We start from the raw sequence: 20,784 nt of genomic DNA, 5'->3' as shown, positions 1-20,784 counted from the left end.
CCGGCCGCGCGCTGGAGTCCGTGTCTCGCGGACGCGCCGGTAGCGTCCCGCAGTCGGGAGCGCGCCCCGTGGATGACAACAAATTCGTCGCGCAGCGGCGGTGGAGGTGTCCGCCTCAGCCCCGGCCTCAGGCCCTGCCGTCTCCCCGCGTGATCTCTTGCATCCTCTCTCTGGGCCGACTAGGACCCCCTCGGAAGCCCCCGGGCTTGGGGTGACGGGGACTCCTCCGCGCCTTGTCCCCGCCAGGCCTAGCGCGAGCGGCGCGGCACGGGTGATGGGGTCTCCCTGAGGGATTCCCGGCCCCGAGCGGGCATGGAGGGGCCTCCCCGGGCTTAGGCTTCGCCGCGGCCTGGGCTCGCCGGCCGGGACCTGAGACGCCACCTCAGCCACAGCAGCGGCCTGGAGCCGGAGCCTGGACCCCCAGGCCAGAGCCGTCCGCAGCCCCCGCCGGCCCAGCTGCCAGCCCTCGTCATGCCTTGGCCGTTTTCGGAGTCCATCAAGAAGAGGGCCTGTCGGTACCTCCTGCAGAGGTACCTGGGCCACTTTCTGCAGGAGAAGCTGAGCCTGGAGCAGCTCAGTCTGGACCTGTACCAGGGCACCGGGTCCCTCGCCCAAGTTCCCTTGGACAAATGGGTAAGAGCTGCCGGCGGCCAGCCGGGAGGGACTCAGTCTTCTCTTTAGCGCGATTCGAACGAGTGTCATCTAAGATTGGTGACGTTCAGTCCCTCCCTGGGGGTTGTTTGGCTCCAGGATGGGGTAGTACTCCGAGAAATGTGTTCAAGTGTAGTGTAATCTGTTTCTAGCAAGTTTGCTCTCCCAAATCACGTGTTCAGAAACTTAACATAGGTAATGGAGTCTACCCTGTGGGAATCAGCGGAGTCAGTGGTTTGGGCGGGGGTGGGTGTCTGTGAATCTGGCTGAAAGGGGTCCATGGAAGGAGGTGATCAGTGCTGCCCCTTTGGGGAAGGACGGGTCGCGGGGTACTGTGCAAACAAGTCGTATTTCATGGGATGACACTCTGGAAAGATTAAGGATGAGGAGGACCTTTGGGGATGTCAGAGTGCCTAGCTATTCATTTATTTACTTGGGGTTGGTTACTTGCACACCGCGGCCTCCGTACAGCGTTTGGCATCTGGAAGAAAGGTAGGTGAAGCCCTCCTCTGCCGGTTTGCCTGCTTTTGCTTGATACTGTGTGTAGAAGGCCAGTCGGTGAATGGTAGTGTGGCTCTAATAGTGATGCTTGGTTGTGCCTGTTTGCTTCACGTGACAGATCGTAACAGCGGGTGTTGGAAAAGCGCTGAAGCTGCAGCGTTCAGACATTTAAAAACCTGTTTTCCGCTTGTCATCCAGAGGTTGTGAGTTGACTCGTCTTAACAGGTGCTTCATGTATAGTTGAACCTGCATCTGTATGTTTTCAGTGCATAGTATTTTACTTCATGTGTATTCAGCCTTGAGTTTGGCAAGAATGGAGTGGCTCTCCCACTTCCCCCAACTCTTTATTTGTTCCACTAGAGTTTGCGGCTTACAGTTTGTGTTGGTTGTACCATTCTAAAGTATTACTATTCTGAAAACGTTCCAGCACGGTTTACGTTTAGGAAATCATCAATATAGGTAACTTTCCTGTGGTAGCTGGGCAACACAAAAGGAAACATTTTTTTCTTGATTTAAGCTGTGTAAAAAGCTTGTGTGTTTTTTTTTTGTTTGTTTTTCTTTTATGTAAAAGTATTTTAACAGAGTAGTGACTTCTTTAGCCGTAGAAACCTGAGAAACTCAAATTATGGTGACACCTTACTATGACCCTTAAATTAATTTGTACTGGTGTAAATAAGCATGTAATTTTATCAGCAAGTGGATGACCTAAACTAGGGAGAGTACACAGGATAGTGGGAAAAGCCTTGGCTTGAGTAGCAGAAGGACCTAGTTCCAACCCAGGCTAGCACATGCTGCCACAGTTAGCCAAGTGACATTGGACATAGTAATTCACCCGAGTTCAGTAAACATTAATGGAGTATCCACTCCATGCCAGGCACTGTGTCAGGGTACTGCATTGCTGTAATTCTTACCAAAAGATAAGGATTCTGATGGGTATTTTAAAATTCATTGACCCATAAGTCTATCCTTTTGGTACAGTTATGAATAGACTGTCTTTAAGGAGGAGGGTTGGATATTTATTAACAGTCCTTTTTGGGTTGAATGACTTGGCTGCATTATTCTTTTTTAATTATTATTTATTTATTGAAGTGTAGTTGATTTACAATGTTGTGCGTATGCATTATTCTTTTTTTTAAATTAATTTATTTATTTTTGGCTGCATTGGGTCTTTGTTGCTGAGCGCGGGCTTTCTCTAGTTGTGGCGAGCGGGGGCTACTCTTCATTGTGGTGCGTGAGCTTTTCATTGCGGTGGCGTCTCTTGTTGCAGAGCATGGGCACGCGGCCTCAGTAGTTGTGGCTTGCCGGCTCTAGAGCGCAGGCTCAGTAGTTGTGGTGCACGGGCTTAATTGCTCCACGGCATGTGGGATCTTCCCGGACCAGGGCTCGAACCCGTGTCCCCTGCATTGGGAGGCAGATTCTTAACCACTGTGCCACCAGGGAAGCCCCTGCATTATTCTTTAATGACTTTTCACATTAACCCTCTAAGGTGGGAATTATTATTACTATTTTACAGATGGAGTTAAATAATTTGCCTCAAGTCACACAGCTAGCAAGTGGTATAGTGAGAATTCAAGTCTCACTCCTTAAGCCTTTTATTTCTTTATTAATCACATGGCTTCAAGCCAAGGAAAGAGCAGTTAATGTAACTGAGCATTTGTTTATTTCAGGCACTGTACTAGGCATGTCATTTACGAGGTTTTATTTAATCTTCATGGGAAATCAGAGGTGGTAATATTTCAGTTTTACAGTTTGACTTCAGGATCATTGGAAAAGTAACTTATGGTTGGACTTAATCTGAAGGTTATGTTTTGTTCTGCTTCTTGAAGGTGAGGGATATGCCCAGCCAAAATGATAATGTCAAATACAGTATCCACTAAACATAGGCTGTTGCTGGTTTCTTTATTTCATTATAGTGTGCTGTGTTTATGACTAAGATCAATCTTGGTGTGACGTTTAGATACAACTATTTAAACTTCTGATTGCAAATTCAGTTACTTTTGACATTTGATTTGAAGGACTTTCATGACAGATAAAAAGATACCTCACAAAGATTCATAGATCCAAACGGGAGAATCCTATTATTGACAACATTCCTAATGTTTCAATTCTCAGTCATCAATTATGCGCAGGATTGTGTTGAAATCGCCTGTGAGATTCCCTTCTTCCTTGATCTCAGTCAATTATTCTTGCTAATTAATTGGGACATGTAGCACTTTTATATATATATATATATATATGTATATATATATATATATGGTTAACTTTAAAACTCCTTTTAAAAAACTGTTTTAAGAAGACTTTAAATTTACTGAGATAATTTTTCATGTTTTCAAACCTTTGTAACCTGTGTAGATAACGACTTAAAAAAATAGTGTTTTTAATAGACATTTTTTTCAGCAACAAAATCATGTAACTGTGGAAACATTTCCAAATAAAATTTTTCAAAATGTCCTCTCCATAGTACAAAAATCCTTTGAAAAGCAGTGACTTTTCTCACTCATTAATAAAGTGGTATCTTTACTTTGAAAAGACAGATTAAGTGTGTTTTGTGTTTTGGAGTATACCTGCTAGGTAGCATGTACTACTGATAGCCATTTGTCATCACATAAAAGGCAGGCGTATTTAAAATTCTAGTCTTTGTGAAGAAGAAAATTGCTTATTATCTTTAAATTCAACTCCTAAATGTTTGGTCATAAGAAAACCCAGGAAATCAGAAAGTTACTGTCATTTTCTGTCTCTCACAAAGATTCTACTCTTTAAAAGCCTGCTTTTCTTATGTAGACTGTATGCTCAAGTGTCAGTGCACTGAAATGGAACGTCCAACCAAAGGTACCACCCTTCCCACTGTGGAACTGCTAGTCTTCTCTTTGTTCCAGTCTGATGTATGGCCTGAGTGAGAGTGCAAATGCCCATTTGTACATTAAGTATAGTACAACTTTTAAATCTGTTCTATCTTTATTTGAATTCTTATGCCTGGGCTTAAACTAATAAGGATGTATTCTTTTCCTATTTAGTCTTACGGTATCAAAAAGAAGCGTATAAGTTAATGTTTGCTTTTCTTCATCCTGCCAAGCACACCTTGAATCCCTAGTAGTACTCATCATTGTACTAGGTAGGCAGTGTGGAAGACAAAGAACAATAACTAGCATTTATAGAGTGTTTACTTGGTACCAGGAACCATGTTGGTAGCTTTACACGTTATTTCGTTTACACTCACAATAACCTTAAACTGGTAGTATCACTATTTGATGGATGAGGAAATTGTGACTCAAGTTAAAAACTTGTCCAAAGCCACCCAGCTAGTAAGTGACCGAGCTACTGTGTTTTAAAAGACTATGTTTTAGAAGACTATTCTTCAAACATGTTTGCCCAGTTTTCTTTAAAAAATTTTTGAAATACTAACATATTCCTTGTACATTTTAAAATTGACTTTAAAATGTTTTCATTATAAGTTTAAATAGTTGTAAGGATAATGTAAATACTGATATAATAAAAATATAGTTTTTTTACCCAGTAAGATCTAAATACCTGCCATTATATATTTAAACATGCTTGAACAAGGTCACCTTTAATAGTTGGAAATTTAACATTGTATGTTTTCCCATTGAACTCATATGTCCATCCAACTTCCTCTGCAAAATTTTATCGTAATTTGTATATCTTATGCTTACATCTTTTATTGATCATGCTGTCGTTTCTCTATAATAAAAACATGTAACTAAATTGAAATCGATCATACGAAAAATTTTTGTCACAATTCAACTTTCTTTTGCATTAAGTGAATATTTTCTGGTGTAACGTTTTAATTCCCATAATGATTTCTTCACTATTGATTCTTTTTTTTGAGTTTTTAGTGGTTGCTCTAGGGCTTTTACCATATTGATCTTATCAGTATCTCCTTCACATAATCATTGGGTTTTAAGTGAATTTTTCCCCTGGATTGTTTTGTTATTACAATTTTAAGGGCAGTTGATCAAAACAATGTAAATATATTATACATTTGAATAACTAAACATAAAAACTTATTGGAAATATATTTATTGATGTTATGGGTGTGTTTTCCCCTCTTCCCTGATTTGCTCATGTGTCCATAGATGAAAATACTTACAACTAGAATTTGATAGGGTTCAGTATAAATTTCACTCTAAATTTTTAAAATTGTTACAAGCTTGAGAAACACTGCTGTCCTAAATAAGTAGATGAGAATTACAGGGATTTTGCAGTAGCAGTATCACGTAGTTCTTTGAATTTCTTTGAATGGCAATGCCAAAAATATGTATAAGGTGGGGAAAGACCAGAAAACTTATTGCTGGTCCTGCCTGAAGATTTTTATGTCCTAGGCAGTGCGTAAGGGAGGGTTCAGGAAGGGAAAAAGATATGCCATTTTTGGCTCAGTGGGAGAAGGGAGACTGTACAAGGGAATATGGGAAAGGAGACCCAACATGATGCCACTGCTTTAAGTACCCTTCTCAGGAAGGTCCATTTTAGGAAAGAATATATTTGGAGATTGGGGATCTGGAATTTTATCCCTGAAAACCATCCATGCCCATGTACTCTTTAGGAAGTCTGTAGGATCGCACAAACACCATTTTGAAGAAAGCCTATTAAAATAGTAACTTCCAGTGACTTCGCTGGCGGTCCAGTGGTTAAGACTGTGTGCTTCCACTGCAGGGGGCGCGGGTCCCTGGTCGGGGAACTGAGATCCCGCGTGCTGTGGTGCAGCCGAAAAAAAAAAAAAAATCAAGGTAGTAACCTCCAGTGATAGAACGTGAGCCAGTCTAGATCTCAATGTTCAACGTTAGGTTTGTAGACAAAGAATTACAACACTACCCTTATGCAACATAGCATACAGGAAGCACATTACGTGTAGGCTGGCATTTAATAAATTTTTGTTATTTTAATTTAAAAAGTATATTGTCTCTCAAAAAAATCCATTTAATTCTTCTACTAACTGTATTTACATCCATCTGTCTTCCTTTTGTTTTAGTTAAAACTTCACTGAAATTGCTGTCAGTGGGATCACCTATACCCTAAATGTCACTAAATTCAGTGGACATTTAAAAATCTTTGACTTCTTGTTAGTTCTTGTTGCACTTGACCACTCTTTATGTTGTCTTTCCACAATTTTCTGGGGCAAGAGGCTCTCTTGATTTTCTTTCTACTTCTCTGTTTGCTTTTTTGTTTGTTTACTTTGCAGGTTCCTCTTTCTTAACTTGTTTCTTAAATGTTGGTGTTTATCAGGATTCTGTCCTAGGCCTCTTGTCTTTTTACTCTACATTAGTTCCCACAGGCTGTCTCTGCTCACCTCTGTGGCTTCATTTACCCTCTGTGTTTATAAAGCCCTTCTGTATTATAAGCCCAGATGGCTCTCCTGAGCTCTAGACCTCCTAGACATCTCCACCTTGATGTCTGCTCAGCTATTCTCTTTGGAACTGAATTCCTCACCTTCCCCTTCCCCTGTCGCAGTAAATGGCACCCCGTCTAAGCCGTTGCCCAAGCCAGCAACCTGCGAGTCGTTCTTCATTCCTTCTTGTCTTTACCCCTCATGATGCCAGTTAATTCTACTTCCTAATATATTACAAAAATCCATCTTCCTCTAGCTTTCCTCATTGTCACTATCCTTGCCAAACCAAACTTTAGTTTCTCTTCCTTATAACGTGCTTTCTGCTTGAGTTTTGCTTTCCTCCGATACATGCTGTACATGACAGCAGGAGTGGCTCACTACAAGTTCTATCCCCATCATGGCGCGCTTGCTTAAAATCTTTCACTGGCTTCACATTGCCCTTGAGATAAATTTCAGACTCTTTAACATTAATTACAAGGCTTTTTGGATCCCATTCACCCTTATCTATGTAGCCTTATCTCTGGCTCATCACCCTGGCACGCTTGTCACCCTGGCATGCTACAGGAAAGCCTAAAGCAGCTTTTTCCACACCTGCCCCCCACCCCGCCCAAAACTCTTATATCTCAAATATGTGTGCTTGTACACTCTGACGTCTGCCTTCTACATGGTATTGTCTCTCTATGGACCACTGTGTCCAATTAACTCCTCAGCCTTCTGGTCTCAGCTTTAAATAGCACTTCCTCAGGTGGCCTGCCTTGTATCTCTAGGTTAGGTTCAAATAGTACAGCGTATTTCCTCTGTCATGCAGCTTATCCCACTTTAGTTAAATGTGTCTTTTGTGGTAAGCTGTTTTGTCCGCTTAGTGAGGGGCAGGACTCACCCTTATCTTGGTCTCTGCTTTCTTTATCCTTAGAGCCTGACACATGTACGAGCATATTTAGCATCTCTGAATAAGTTAACAATATTAAGTTCTTGTTCTTGTGATTTCAGAATGCACTTTTTTTTTTTGTCTTTAGTGTCTCAATGAGATCCTGGAGTCAGCAGATGCGCCTTTAGAAGTCACTGAAGGATTCATACAGTCAATTTCTCTGTCCGTTCCATGGGGCTCCTTGCTGCAGGATAATTGTGCACTGGAAGTGAAAGGGTTAGAACTGGTCTTCCGACCGAGACCTCGCCTAGGTAGGCGTATATTATGTGTTTCTGTTTGTTTCTATTTTTAATTTTCAGAGATTGGGAAAGTAACCTAATTGCGTTAAATTCAGTATTAATTTTGCATTGTATTTGTGAGATTTTCAGTAGATAAAATATTAGGGCATGGTCCATGTGGGGGGCATGTGATTGTATCTTCAGAGTTATTTCTGTCTCTATTTACCTACAGGAACTTTAGTATATAGATGATTGGTTTAATTGTTTGTTACCAGTTATCTAAAGTGACTTATGCTTTTTTTTTTACTTGAAGTATAGTTGATTTACAATGCTTCAGGTGTACAGCAAAGTGATTGTTATACATATTTATATGTTTATATGTATATATGTTATGGTTCAAATTCTTTTCCATTATCAGTTATTACACAATACTGAATAAAAAGTGACTTATGTTTTAAAGATTCAAAGTAGTGTGCCAGAAAGCAAGGAAGTGCTCAAAGATTGATGGAGAAATGTTAAAGGACACAGGATTGGGCTTGAAGGGGCTCCCATTGGCCAAATCTGGAAAACTTGAGCATCAAAAAGGATAATGAAAATAATGGATTATAACACACTAAATAAAAAAAAACCCTGAGTCCATGTCAACACAAATAAGTAAATAAGTATGTAAAGGGGGCAAGGAGAAGGGAAAGCTCTTCATTGCTACTACTTATAAACATAAAAAAATGATAGAATATCCCCATGTTTTCAGCCACCATAGTAAAAATTAATGGTATCAAGATCGTCAATGAACGCTGATACCATTCGGTGAAGGGTTGTTGAAAAACTGGACATTTTAGACAGTATCAGAATATCTCCCACTGTTTACATATTATTTGCAGAGGGAAAAAGTTTCTTTTACAGTGCAGAAAATTGACAGTCACCACCATAAACGGAGTGATCAAGCTTAACCTCATCCAAAATGGGTTAAACTGACATCATGTGTGTCCTGACTGAGGGACTGAGAAAGAGGTGATCACTTATGTAGTATTCCTGCTAAAAGTGCTTAATCTGAATCAAATCACGAGGAAGCAGTTAGACAAATACAAAATAAGGGAAATTCTATAAACTAACTGGTTGGTACTGTTAAAAAAATGTCGGTGTCATGAAAGACAATGAAGGTGGAGGAACTGTTCAGATCAAAGGAGACTAAAGACACGAATAACTAATTGCAGCACATAATTCTCTTTCTCTCTCTTTCTTTCTTTCCTATGAAGGGTATTATTGAGGCAGCTGGGGAAATTTGGGTGTTGAATGTATGTAAGATATTTTGTCAATGTTACATTGCTTGGGTGTGTTAATGGTATTGAGCTTTTGCAGGAGACTGGTCCTGTTCTTAGGAGTTACATGCTGAAGTCATTAGGAGTGAGTGTTATGATGTCTGCAGTTTACCTTCAAATAGTTCAGTGAAAGTTTGAGAGTGTGTATGTAATCTTTTTTTTTTTCCTGGCTGCACTGGTTCTTTGTTGCGGTGTGTGGGCTCTTCGTTGCAGCGCATGGACTTCTCTAGGTGTGGCGTGCGGGCTCAGTAGTTGCGGCGTACGGACTCTCTGGGTGTGGCACGTGGGCTTAGTTGCCCCGCAGCATATGGGATCTTAGTTCCCCGACCAGGGATTGAGCCCACATCCCCTGCATTGGAAGGCGGATTCTTAACCACTGGACCACCAGGGAAGTCTCAGTGTGTGTATAATCTTGATGAATCTAGGTGTAGGGTATGCAGGTGTTCATTGTACACCTCTTTCTTAGGATTGAAATTTTTCAGAAGAAAACTTTGGGAAGGAAAAGATTTAAAGTAGTAGCAAGTCATTGTTTACAAATATATGCGTGTGGTAGCTTTAATTACACATACGATGTTTTCTGATTTATCAAACGTGTACTGTGCTTCTTGCATGCCAGATACTGTTCTGGGTGGTTTACAAGTACTGTCCTCACAGTAGCTCTTTGACATAGATACTTTTAATTATCCCCACTTTGCCGAATAGGAAATTGAAACATAAATACTAGGTTTAATAACTTGTCCAAGGTTATAGCTAATTAAATGGAAAAGATGGGATCTGGATCTAGGCAGTCTAGTTCTGGAGCCCCTATTCTTAACCACTGTGCTATGTTGTATCTTGGATTGTCTGCTGCAGAGAGTGTGTTTATGTATAAGCTAGTAAAGTCATGATGGTGAATCATCTTAAATTATGAACTTAAATTCTTTCAGTGACAAGTGATGTTTGTAAAGATATATTTGAAGAATTATGATGCCAAATGCTGCCTGAAACACCAACGTTTAAGTTATGCTTAGTAAAATTTAGTATCTGTATTTTTAAAATTGGTAATCCTATGCATGGAAATTCTTAATAATCTGGTATTTAATTAACAAGAATATTTTATATTTTAACCAAGCTGAGTAGATATAGTAATACTTTACTAAGGAAAGTCAAATATTCTCCCCTTATTTTTTTTTTAAATTTATTTATTTATTATTATTATTATTCTGCGGTACGCAGGCCTCTCACTGTTGTGCCCTCTCCCGTTGCGGAGCACAGGCTCTGGATGCGCAGGCTCAGCGGCCATGGCTCACGGGCCTAGCCACTCCGCGGCATGTGGGATCTTCCCAGACTGGGGCACGAACCCGCGTCCCCTGCATCGGCAGGCGGACTCTCAACCACTGCACCACCAGGGAAGCCCCTTCTCCCCTTATTTTAAAAATATTTCATTAAAAGGACTTTTAATTTTAGAAGACAATGATTCTAGTAATCTCTGTCAGTTTGTTTTTTTTTTTATAGTAATTAAGAAATGTTTTTATTAGCACAGAGTTTGATGAACTGATCAATTAAGCAGAATAGAAAATTCAGAAACACAAATACACAAATACAGTCACCTGATGTACAATAAATGTCACAACAGTGAAGTGGGCACAGGATGGTCTTTTTTTTTTTTTTTTTTGCCTTATAACAAATTTAATCAGTTATACATATACATATGTCTCCATATCCCCTCCCTTTTGCGTCTCCCTCCCACCCTCCCTATCCCACCCCTCCAGGCGGTCACAAGGCACCGAGCTGATCTCCCTGTGCTATGCGGCTGCTTCCCACTAGCTATCTACCTTACGTTTGGTAGTGTATATATGTCCATGCCGCTCTTTCACTTTGTCACAGCTTACCCTTCCCCCTCCCCATATCCTCAAGTCCATTCTCTAGTAGGTCTGTGTCTTTATTCCTGTCTTACCCCTATGTTCTTCATGACATTTTTTTTTCTTAAATTCCATATATATGTGTTAGCATACAGTATTTGTCTTTCTCTTTCTGACTTACTTCACTCTGTATGACAGACTCTAGGTCTATCCACCTCATTACAAATAGCTCAATTTCATTTCTTTTTATGGCTGAGTAATATTCCATTGTATATACGTGCCACATCTTCTTTACCCATTCATCCGATGATGGACACTTAGGTTGTTTCCATCTCCGGGCTATTGTAAATAGGGCTGCTATGAACATTTTGGTACATGTCTCTTTTTGAATTATGGTTTTCTCAGGGTATATGCCCAGTAGTGGGATTGCTGGGTCATATGGTAGTTCTATTTGTAGTTTTTTAAGGAACCTCCATACCGTTCTCCATAGCGGCTGTACCAATTCACATTCCCACCAGCAGTGCAAGAGTGTTCCCTTTTTTCCACACCCTCTCCAGCATTTATTGTTTCTAGATTTTTTGATGATGGCCATTCTGACTGGTGTGAGATGATACCTCATTGTAGTTTTGATTTGCATTTCTCTAATGAGTAAAGATGTTGAGCATCCTTTCATGTGTTTGTTGGCAGTCTGTATATCTTCTGTGGAGAAATGCCTATTTAGGTCTTCTGCCCATTTTTGGATTGGGTTGTTTGTTTTTTTGTTATTGAGCTGCATGAGCTGCTTATAAATTTTGGAGATTAATCCTTTGTCAGTTGCTTCATTTGCAAATATTTTCTCCCATTCTGAGGGTTGTCTTTTGGTCTTGTTTATGGTTTCCTTTGCTGTGCAAAAGCTTTTAAGTTTCATTAGGTCCCATGTGTTTATTTTTGTCTTTATTTCCATTTCTCTAGGAGGTGGGTCAAAAAGGATCTTGCTGTGATTTATGTCATAGAGTGTTCTGCCTATGTGTTCCTCTAAGAGTTTGATAGTGTCTGGCCTTACATTTAGGTCTTTAATCCATTTTGAGCTTATTTTTGTGTATGGTGTTAGGGAGTGATCTAATCTCATACTTTTACATGTCCCTATCCAGTTTTCCCAGCACCACTTATTGAAGAGACTATCCTTTCTCCACTGTACATTCCTGCCTCCTTTATCAAAGATAAGATGACCATATGTCCGTGGGTTTAACTCTGGGCTTTCTATCCTGTTCCATTGATCTATCTTTCTGTTTTTGTGCCAGTACCATACTGTCTTGATTACTGTAGCTTTGTAGTATAGTCTGAAGTCAGGGAGCCTGATTCCTCCAGCTCCATTTTTCGTTCTCAAGATTGCTTTGGCTATTCGGGGTCTTTTGTGTTTCCATACAAATTGTGAAATTTTTTGTTCTAGTTCTGTGAAAAATGCCAGTGGTAGTTTGATAGGGATTGCATTGAATCTGTAGATTGCTTTGGGTAGTAGAGTCATTTTCACAATGTTGATTCTTCCAATCCAAGAACATGGTACATCTCTCCATCTATTTGTATCGTCTTTAATTTCTTTCATCAGTGTCTTATAATTTTCTGCATACAGGTCTTTTGTCTCCTTAGGTAGGTTTATTCCTAGATATTTTATTCTTTTTGTTGTAATGGTAAATGGGAGTGTTTCCTTGATTTCACTTTCAGATTTTTCATCATTAGTATATAGGAATGCCAGAGATTTCTGTGCATTAATTTTGTATCCTGCAACTTGACCAAATTCATTGATTAACTCTAGTAGTTTTCTGGTAGCATCTTTAGGATTCTCTATGTATAGTATCATGTCATCTGCAAACAGTGACAGCTTTACTTCTTCTTTTCCAATTTGGATTCCTTTTATTTCCTTTTCTTCTCTGATTGCTGTGGCTAAAACTTCCAAAACTAGGTTGAATAAGAGTGGTGAGAGTGGGCAGCCTTGTCTTGTTCCTGATCTTAGTGGAAATGGTTTCAGTTTTTCACCATTGAGGACGATGCTGGCTGTGGGTTTGTCATATATGGCCTTTATTATGTTGAGGAAAGTTCCCTCTATGCCTACTTTCTGCAGGGTTTTTATCATAAATGGGTGTTGAATTTTGTCGAAAGCTTTCTCTGCATCTATTGAGATGATCATATGGTTTTTCTCCTTCAGTTTGTTAATATGGTGTATCACGTTGATTGATTTGCGTATATTGAAGAATCCTTGCATTCCTGGAATAAACCCCACTTGATCATGGTGTATGATCCTTTTAATGTGCTGTTGGATTCTGTTTGCTAGTATTTTGTTGAGGATTTTTGCATCTATGTTCATCAGTGATATTGGCCTGTAGTTTTCTTTCTTTGTGACATCCTTGTCTGGTTTTGGTATCAAGGTGATGGTGGCCTCATAGAATGAGTTTGGGAGTGTTCCTCCCTCTGCTATATTTTGGAAGAGTTTCAGAAGGGTAGGTGTTAGCTCTTCTCTAAATGCTTGATAGAATTCGCCTGTGAAGCCATCTGGTCCTGGGCTTTTGTTTGTTGGAAGATTTTTTATCACAGTCTCAATTTCAGTGCTTGTGATTGGTCTGTTCATATTTTCTATTTCTTCCTCATTCAGTCTTGGCAGGTTGTGCATTTCTAAGAATTTGTCCATTTCTTCCAGGTTGTCCATTTTATTGGCATAGAGTTGCTTATAGTAATCTCTCATGATCTTTTGTATTTCTGCAGTGTCAGTTGTTACTTCTCCTTTTTCATTTCTAATTCTATTGATTTGAGTCTTCTCCCTTTTTTTCTTGATGAGTCTGGCTAATGGTTTATCAATTTTGTTTATCTTCTCAAAGAACCAGCTTTTAGTTTTATTGATCTTTGCTATCGTTTCCTTCATTTCTTTTTCATTTATTTCTGATCTGATTTTTATGATTTCTTTCCTTCTGCTAACTTTGGGATGTTTTTGTTCTTCTTTCTGTAATTGCTTTAGGTGCAAGGTTAGGTTGTTTATTCGAGATGTTTCCTGTTTCTTAAGGTGGGATTGTATTGCTATAAACTTCCCTCTTAGAACTGCTTTTGCTGCATCCCATAGGTTTTGGGTCGTCGTGTCTCCATTGTCATTTGTTTCTAGGTATTTTTTAATTTCCTCTTTGATTTCTTCAGTGATCACTTCGTTATTAAGTAGTGTATTGTTTAGCCTCCATGTGTTTGTATTTTTTACAGCTCTTTTCCTGTAATTGATATCTAGTCTCATAGCATTGTGGTCGGAAAAGATACTTGATACAATTTCAATTTTCTTAAATTTACCAAGGCTTGATTTGTGACCCAAGATATGATCTATCCTGGAGAATGTTCCATGAGCACTTGAGAAAAATGTGTATTCTGTTGTTTTTGGATGGAATGTCCTATAAATATCAATTAAGTCCATCTTGTTTAATGTATCATTTAAAGCTTGTGTTTCCTTATTGATTTTCATTTTGGATGATCTGTCCATTGGTGAAAGTGGGGTGTTAAAGTCCCCTACTATGAGTGTGTTACTGTCGATTTCTCCTTTTATGGCTGTTAGTATTTGCCTTATGTATTGAGGTGCTCCTATGTTTGGTGCATAAATATTTACAATTGTTATATCTTCTTCTTGGATCGATCCCTTGATCATTATGTAGTGTCCTTCTTTGTCTCTTCTAGTAGTCTTTACTTTAAAGTCTATTTTGTCTGATATGAGAATTGCTACTCCAGCTTTCTTTTGGTTTCCATTTGCATGGAATATCTTTTTCCATCCCCTTACTTTCAGTCTGTATGTGTCTCTAGGTCTGAAGTGGGTCTCATGTAGACAGCATATATATGGGTCTTGTTTTTGTATCCATTCAGCCAATCTGTGTCTTTTGGTGGGAGCATTTAGTCCATTTACATTTAAGGTAATTATTGATATGTATGTTCCTGTTCCCATTTTCTTAATTGTTTTGTGTTCGTTATTGTAGGTCTTTTCCTTCTGTTGTGTTTCTTGCCTAGAGAAGTTCCTTTAGCATTTGTTGTAAAGCTGGTTTGGTGGTGCTGAACTCTCTCAGCTTTTGCTTGTCTGTAAACGTTTTAATTTCTCCATCAAATCTGAATGAGATCCTTGCTGGGTAGAGTAATCTTGGTTGCAGGTTTTTCTCCTTCATCACTTTAATTATGTCCTGCCACTCCCTTCTGGCTTGTAGAGTTTCTGCTGAGAGATCAGCTGTTATCCTGATGGGGATTCCCTTGTGTGTTATTTGTTGTTTTTGCCTTGCTGCTTTTAATATGATTTCTTTGTGTTTAATTTTTGACAGTTTGATTAATATGTGTCTTGGCGTATTTCTCCTTGGATTTATTCTGTATGGGACTCTCTGTGCCTCCTGGACTTGATTAACTATTTCCTTTCCCATATTAGGGAAGTTTTCAACTATAATCTCTTCAAATATTTTCTCAGTCCCTTTCTTTTTCTCTTCTTCCTCTGGAATCCCTATAATTCGAATGTTGGTGCGTTTAATGTTGTCCCAGAGGTCTCTGAGACTGTCCTCTGTTCTTTTCATTCTTTTTTCTTTATTTTGCTCTGCAGCAGTTATTTCCACTATTTTATCTTCCACCTCACTTATCCGTTCTTCTGCCTCAGTTATTCTGCTATTGATCCCATCTAGAGTATTTTTTATTTCATGTATTGTGTTTTTAATCGATGCTTGATTCATCTTTAGTTCTTCTAGGTCCTTGTTAACTGTTTCTTGCATTTTGTCTATTCTATTTCCAAGATTTTGGATCTGGGAAATAGAATCTTGGATCATCTTTACCATCATTATTCTGAATTCTTTTTCAGGTAGACTGCCTATTACCTCTTCATTTGTTAGGTCTGGTGGGTTTTTATCTTGCTCCTTCTCCTGCTGTGTGTTTTTCTGTCTTCTCATTTTGCTTATGTTACTGTGTTTGGGGTCTCCTTTTAGCAGGCTGCAGGTTCGTAGTTCCCGTTGTTTTTGGTGTCTGTCCCCAGTGGCTAAGGTTGGTTTAGTGGGTTGTGTAGGCTTCCTGGTGGAGGGGACTAGTGCTTGTGTTCTGGTGGATGAGGCTGGATCTTGTCTTTCTGGTGGGCAGGTCCACGTCTGGTGGTGTGTTTTAGGGTGTCTGCAGACTTTTTATGAGTTTAGGCCACCTCTCTGCTAATGGGTGGCGTTGTGTTCCTGTCTTGCTAGTTGTTTGGCTTAGGGTGTCCAGCACTGTAGCTTGCTGGTCGTTGAGTGAAGCTGGGTGCTGGTGTTGAGATGGAGATCTCTGGAAGATTTTTGCCGTTTGATATTATGTGGAGCTGGGAGGTCTCTTGTGGACCAGTGTCCTGAAGTTGGCTCTCCCACCTCAGAGGCACAGCACTGACTCCGGGCTCCTCAATTTGGGATGATGTGTTGTCTATTCATGTATTCCACAGATGCAGGGTACATCAAGTTGATTGTGGAGCTTTAATCCGCTGCTTCTGAGGCTGCTGGGAGAGGTTTCCCTTTCTCTTCTTTGTTCTCACAGCTCCTGGGTCTCAGCTTTGGATTTGGCCCCGGCTCTGCGAGTAGGTCGCCGGAGGGCGTCTGTTCTTCGCTCAGGCAGGACAGGGTTAAAGGAGCAGCCTCTTCCGGGACTCTGGCTCACTCAGGCCGGGCGGGAGGGAGGGGCACGGAGTGCGGGGCGAGCCTTTTGGGAGGTCTGGGGTCTTCTGCCAGCGTTCAGTAGGTGTTCTGTAGGAGTTGTTCCACGTGTAGCTGTATTTCTGGTGTATCCGTGGGGAGGAAGGTGATCTCCGCATCTTACTCTTCCGCCATCTTACCCGGAAGTCTGTCAGTTTGTTTTGAATCACATAAGGAAGTGTGGTGGAATTCTCTCCTAAGGGAGGATCTGGAAAGGACTCTTCACAGTTCATGTGTTCCTTCTCCAAGGATGCTCTCCTGTTTTATCTACATTTATAGTAACCTTCTAAAGCCTAGGTCAACTGCTATCTCTACTTGCCCGTGAATTCCCTCAGCTAGAAGATTTAGCCTCTTCTCTTAGTTATCATAATATTTTCTGTTGACACTCAGTAGTTGGCTATTAATTCTTCTTAATTTTATCTCATTTCTTGTACTATCTTGTAGTCTCTTTGAGGGCAGAATTAATAATTATTTTGTTTTTCTTTCTTTTATAGCAGGGTCAGCTAACTATGGTCTGCACACCAAATCTGGTCTGTCGTCTGTTTCTGTAAATAAATTTTTATTGGAACATCACCATATATACATTTCATTCATTCATTCATTCCCTCTGGCTGCTTTTGTACTAGAGTGAGACGGTTGAGTAGTTGTGCTAGAGACCATATGGCCCACAAAGCCTAAAATATTTACTGTCTGATCCTTTGCAGGAATTTTGTTGACCCCTGCTCTACAGTATTTTGAACAATACCGCTCATATAAAATATCCATTAAATACTTGAATGAATATGTGAATTAATATTTGTCAGATATATATCATGTAATGAGAACATGTGTCTCTGGACTTTTTTCTGTGATTTTTTTTTTCCTTCTTAGTTATTATAAGGTGATGTTTAAATCTCAGGAGTAATTTCTAGACTATGGTATCCCTGGGTGACACCATGATGCTGAATATCTCTTGGAGCATTAAGAATTTATCTGTTTGAAATGTGTGATTTTAAGAAATGGCTTTGTTGTAACTGTGAGAAGTTATTTAGGATTCATCTATATTTTCTGCAGCAACTGGTTCTGAGCCTATGTATTGGTCAAGTTTCATGACCAGCAGTATGCAATTGGCAAAAGAATGTCTTAGCCAGAAACTAACAGATGAACAAGGAGAAGGATCCCAGCCTTTTGAAGGACTTGAAAAGTTTGCTGAAACCATTGAAACAGGTTTGGCATTATTGAGTATTTTCAAAAATTTTAGATTTTACTTAGTAGTAAGCCTTGTATAAGAAAAACTCATTTGAGTGATTTTAAAAGAATTGTTATTCTTACTTCAGAACTTTAGAATTGAGGTTATTTTAAAAGTTGTACAGTAAATCCCCCACATACAAACCTTCAAGTTGCGAACTTTCAAAGATGTGAACGTGCGTTCACGTGTCCAGTCACGTGTTAGTTCACGTGTCTGGTGTACATTGTCATGTGTGTGCATCCTCTTCAAGTGGTTGTGCTTTTATGTACTTTACTGCACAGTACTATATAGAGTACAGTAGTACAGTATCTTTATTTCAAGCCCAGGATGTCTAGAAGCAAGCGTAAAAACAGCAGTGATGTAGCTGGTACTACCACCAGCCCCTGTATGCCAGCTGTTGTACTGGACTACTGTACTTTTCAAAGGTACTGTACTGTAAGGTTAAAAATGTTTTCTTTATTTTTTGTGTTTGTTTTTTTATGTATTATTTGTGTGAAAAGTATTATAAACCTATTACAGTACAGTACTATATAGCCGATTGTGTTAGTTGGGTACCTAGGCTAACTTCGTTGGACTTAGGAAAAAATTGGACTCGCTCTCGGAACGGAATTCGTTCATATGTAGGGGACTTACTGTATTCAATTAAATTTCATGTTCTTTTTTACCCTAGTTTCTCCTCTGTTTATTTTATTATGCTTGCATAATGAAGGGATTAGAATTCAACAGATAGTGTTAGTCATTGCCCCACGTTGAGATGTTACATGGGTAAGTGCTCAGCAAGGCAAAATATTTATTACAAATCTCAAGATTTGGGGATTTTTTTAAGGAAAGAAATTCAACTTTTATTTTGTAAGTTCTTATTAAACTAACTTAGTATTTATTCCTTTCATTAGAAGTTTTTATTTAGTATACACATGGTCTCATGTTGACGGTTACCTGTTTACTCTAGTACTAAGAAGAGTAAAAGTCACTTTTATAGACACTGTCTTGAGAATTGAACATGTGCCAGAAAATTCCAAAACTGGAACTGCACTTGAAATTCGAATAGAAAGGTAAGACTTCTTATATCTGAAAGCAAATTACCCTGTTCTTTTCTTTGTAAATAATAAAATCTGCTTCCTACAGTAAGGCAATAAGAAAAAAAAGCAATTCTTTAAAATACCTTAATGTAAATAAATTGAAATGCAAAATACAATTGTCAGTTTAAGGAGAATAAAGTATTTGACATGAAAACTGTATGATGTGACAATGGATAAACCAGTATTGTAGAGCTATACTGTAAAAAATTTCTAAAATCTCATGCATTTAGCACAACAATATTTAAGCTGAAGATGAGTCGTAAGGACTCATAGAATAGTTACAGGAATTCAAGAAATGTCATGTCAGACTTGTGACTTGGAGCCAAATGCTGTCTCACTGTTAACCAAGAGGTGTTTGTGAGGACGCACAGGAGTTGTTTTCCTTGAAGCTAACTTTAGGAAGTTATTAATTTTTTCCCCCAAATTTAGGAGCCTCAAAACGTTACTTTCTTGGGCTTAATGTCTCTTCATGAAAATATTTACTGTAGTAAAGCATGGTAATGCTGGCCCACCTTTTAGATATATTCTAAGAAGAGCTAACACTTGAAAAATTCCTTTAACTTCAACAGCTATGTGCATTTCTTATAACTGCAAGTAGGTTTTCCTAGGAGTTTTATGCAAATGCTCTTTTTGTTTTTAACTTTCAGAACCATGTACTGTGATGAAACTGCTGACGAGTCCTCAGGAATTAATGTACATCAACCCACAGCTTTTGCCCACAAGTTACTTCAGCTCTCTGGAGTGTCTCTCTTCTGGGATGAGTTTTCTGCATCAGCAAAATCTTCCCCAGTTTGTTCAACTGCACCAGTGGTAAGGAAAACAAAACAAAAAACCAAAAAACCAAGATCATAGATTTTTGAAAGGTTTACATGCGGGTTATTAAAATTTCCTAGGATATGTAATATGTACTAATAGGTTTCCATCTGCTGTGAGAGTTAACACAGATATTCAGTAATGGGGGCATATGTTTTGGAGATTTAAGAATCCTCACATTTATAATTACTGCCATTTCTGCCAGTTTGCTATGTTTTACTTTGATAGAGAAACACTGGATTCTATCTATGTCTTAGAGGGAAATGATATATTAACACCTAATACCCTTTTTACAGTAAAAACAGGAAATCAAGTAATGTTCACATTTACCTTACATGCTGAATGTATTGCTGAAAATGTATCTTACAAGTCATATCTTAAAGAAGTTTTATAATTAAGGAGCTCTTTGTTAATCCCTTCTAAGAGTGGAGAGTCCTTTTATAAATTAGTCACTCCATGATTTATCTTTTACTTTATTTCACAAATCTTATTTTCTTAATGATAGAATGTCTATTAAATTTTCTTATTATGGAACTTGAACAGAGACTGTGCTTTATTCATAAAGTCCTTTTCCATGATTTGCCTTTATTAAGGTACTGTGCTGTTTCATGGTAGCTCTACAATACTGGTTTATCCATTGTCACATCATACAGTTTTCATGTCAAATACTTTATTCTTCTTAAACTGACAACTGTATTTTGCATTTCTATTTATTTACATAAAGTATTTTAAAGAATTGCTTTTTTTCTTATTGCCTTACTGTAGGAAGCTGAGCCAAAGCTGTCCCCTAGCTGGAGTCCCAGAATTGTGTATGAGCCACACCCACAACTAACTAGGAGTTTGCCAGAAGCAGCACCCTCTGACCCGGTGCAGATTGGAGGGCTAGTCGGTAGTTTGGGGTTGAGTCTCACATTGAAACAGAATGAGGTACTTCCTGGAGCTAAGGTAAGTATTTGTTTTATTTTCTGTAGATAAAAACATAAGGAAGCCACAGGCATCCTTCACTCTGTGCGGGGACCCACTGATTGGTTGCTGTAAATTACCCTGTGACGAGGGGGCCACGGTCTTGGAGTCAGCGTTTTTACTCTCAGCTGGTGCTTCTGCCTGTAAGTGACAGAGTTCGGGTGAAGACGGGCTTTCTGCCCATCTGCTGCAGCTCAGGATTTGAAGCTGTCTCCTACGCTTAC

The 20,784-nt window shown here is 39.2% G+C and overlaps 1 protein-coding gene across 4 annotated transcripts in view; it reads left to right on the top strand.

Moving 5' to 3' along the window:
- Positions 1 to 18: 18 nt before the first annotated feature.
- The window catches only part of ATG2B (autophagy related 2B), a 79,453-nt gene continuing 58,687 nt past the window's right edge, over positions 19 to 20,784 (top strand). For all 4 annotated transcript variants that reach the window (XM_082619257.1, XM_082619255.1, XM_082619256.1 and 1 more), the window contains exons 1-6: positions 19 to 633; positions 7,513 to 7,675; positions 17,531 to 17,683; positions 18,655 to 18,757; positions 19,432 to 19,594; positions 20,363 to 20,542. In XM_082619257.1, coding sequence (XP_082475383.1) covers positions 472 to 633; positions 7,513 to 7,675; positions 17,531 to 17,683; positions 18,655 to 18,757; positions 19,432 to 19,594; positions 20,363 to 20,542 — 924 coding nt within the window. In that variant the 5' untranslated portion in view covers positions 19 to 471. The remainder of the gene's footprint in view (positions 634 to 7,512; positions 7,676 to 17,530; positions 17,684 to 18,654; positions 18,758 to 19,431; positions 19,595 to 20,362; positions 20,543 to 20,784) is intronic.

This window comes from Mesoplodon mirus (genome assembly GCF_964341445.2).
Source record: "Mesoplodon mirus genome assembly, chromosome: 4".
Taxonomy (NCBI): Eukaryota; Metazoa; Chordata; class Mammalia; order Artiodactyla; family Ziphiidae; genus Mesoplodon; species Mesoplodon mirus.
This window is presented reverse-complemented; position numbering and strand designations above follow the sequence as displayed.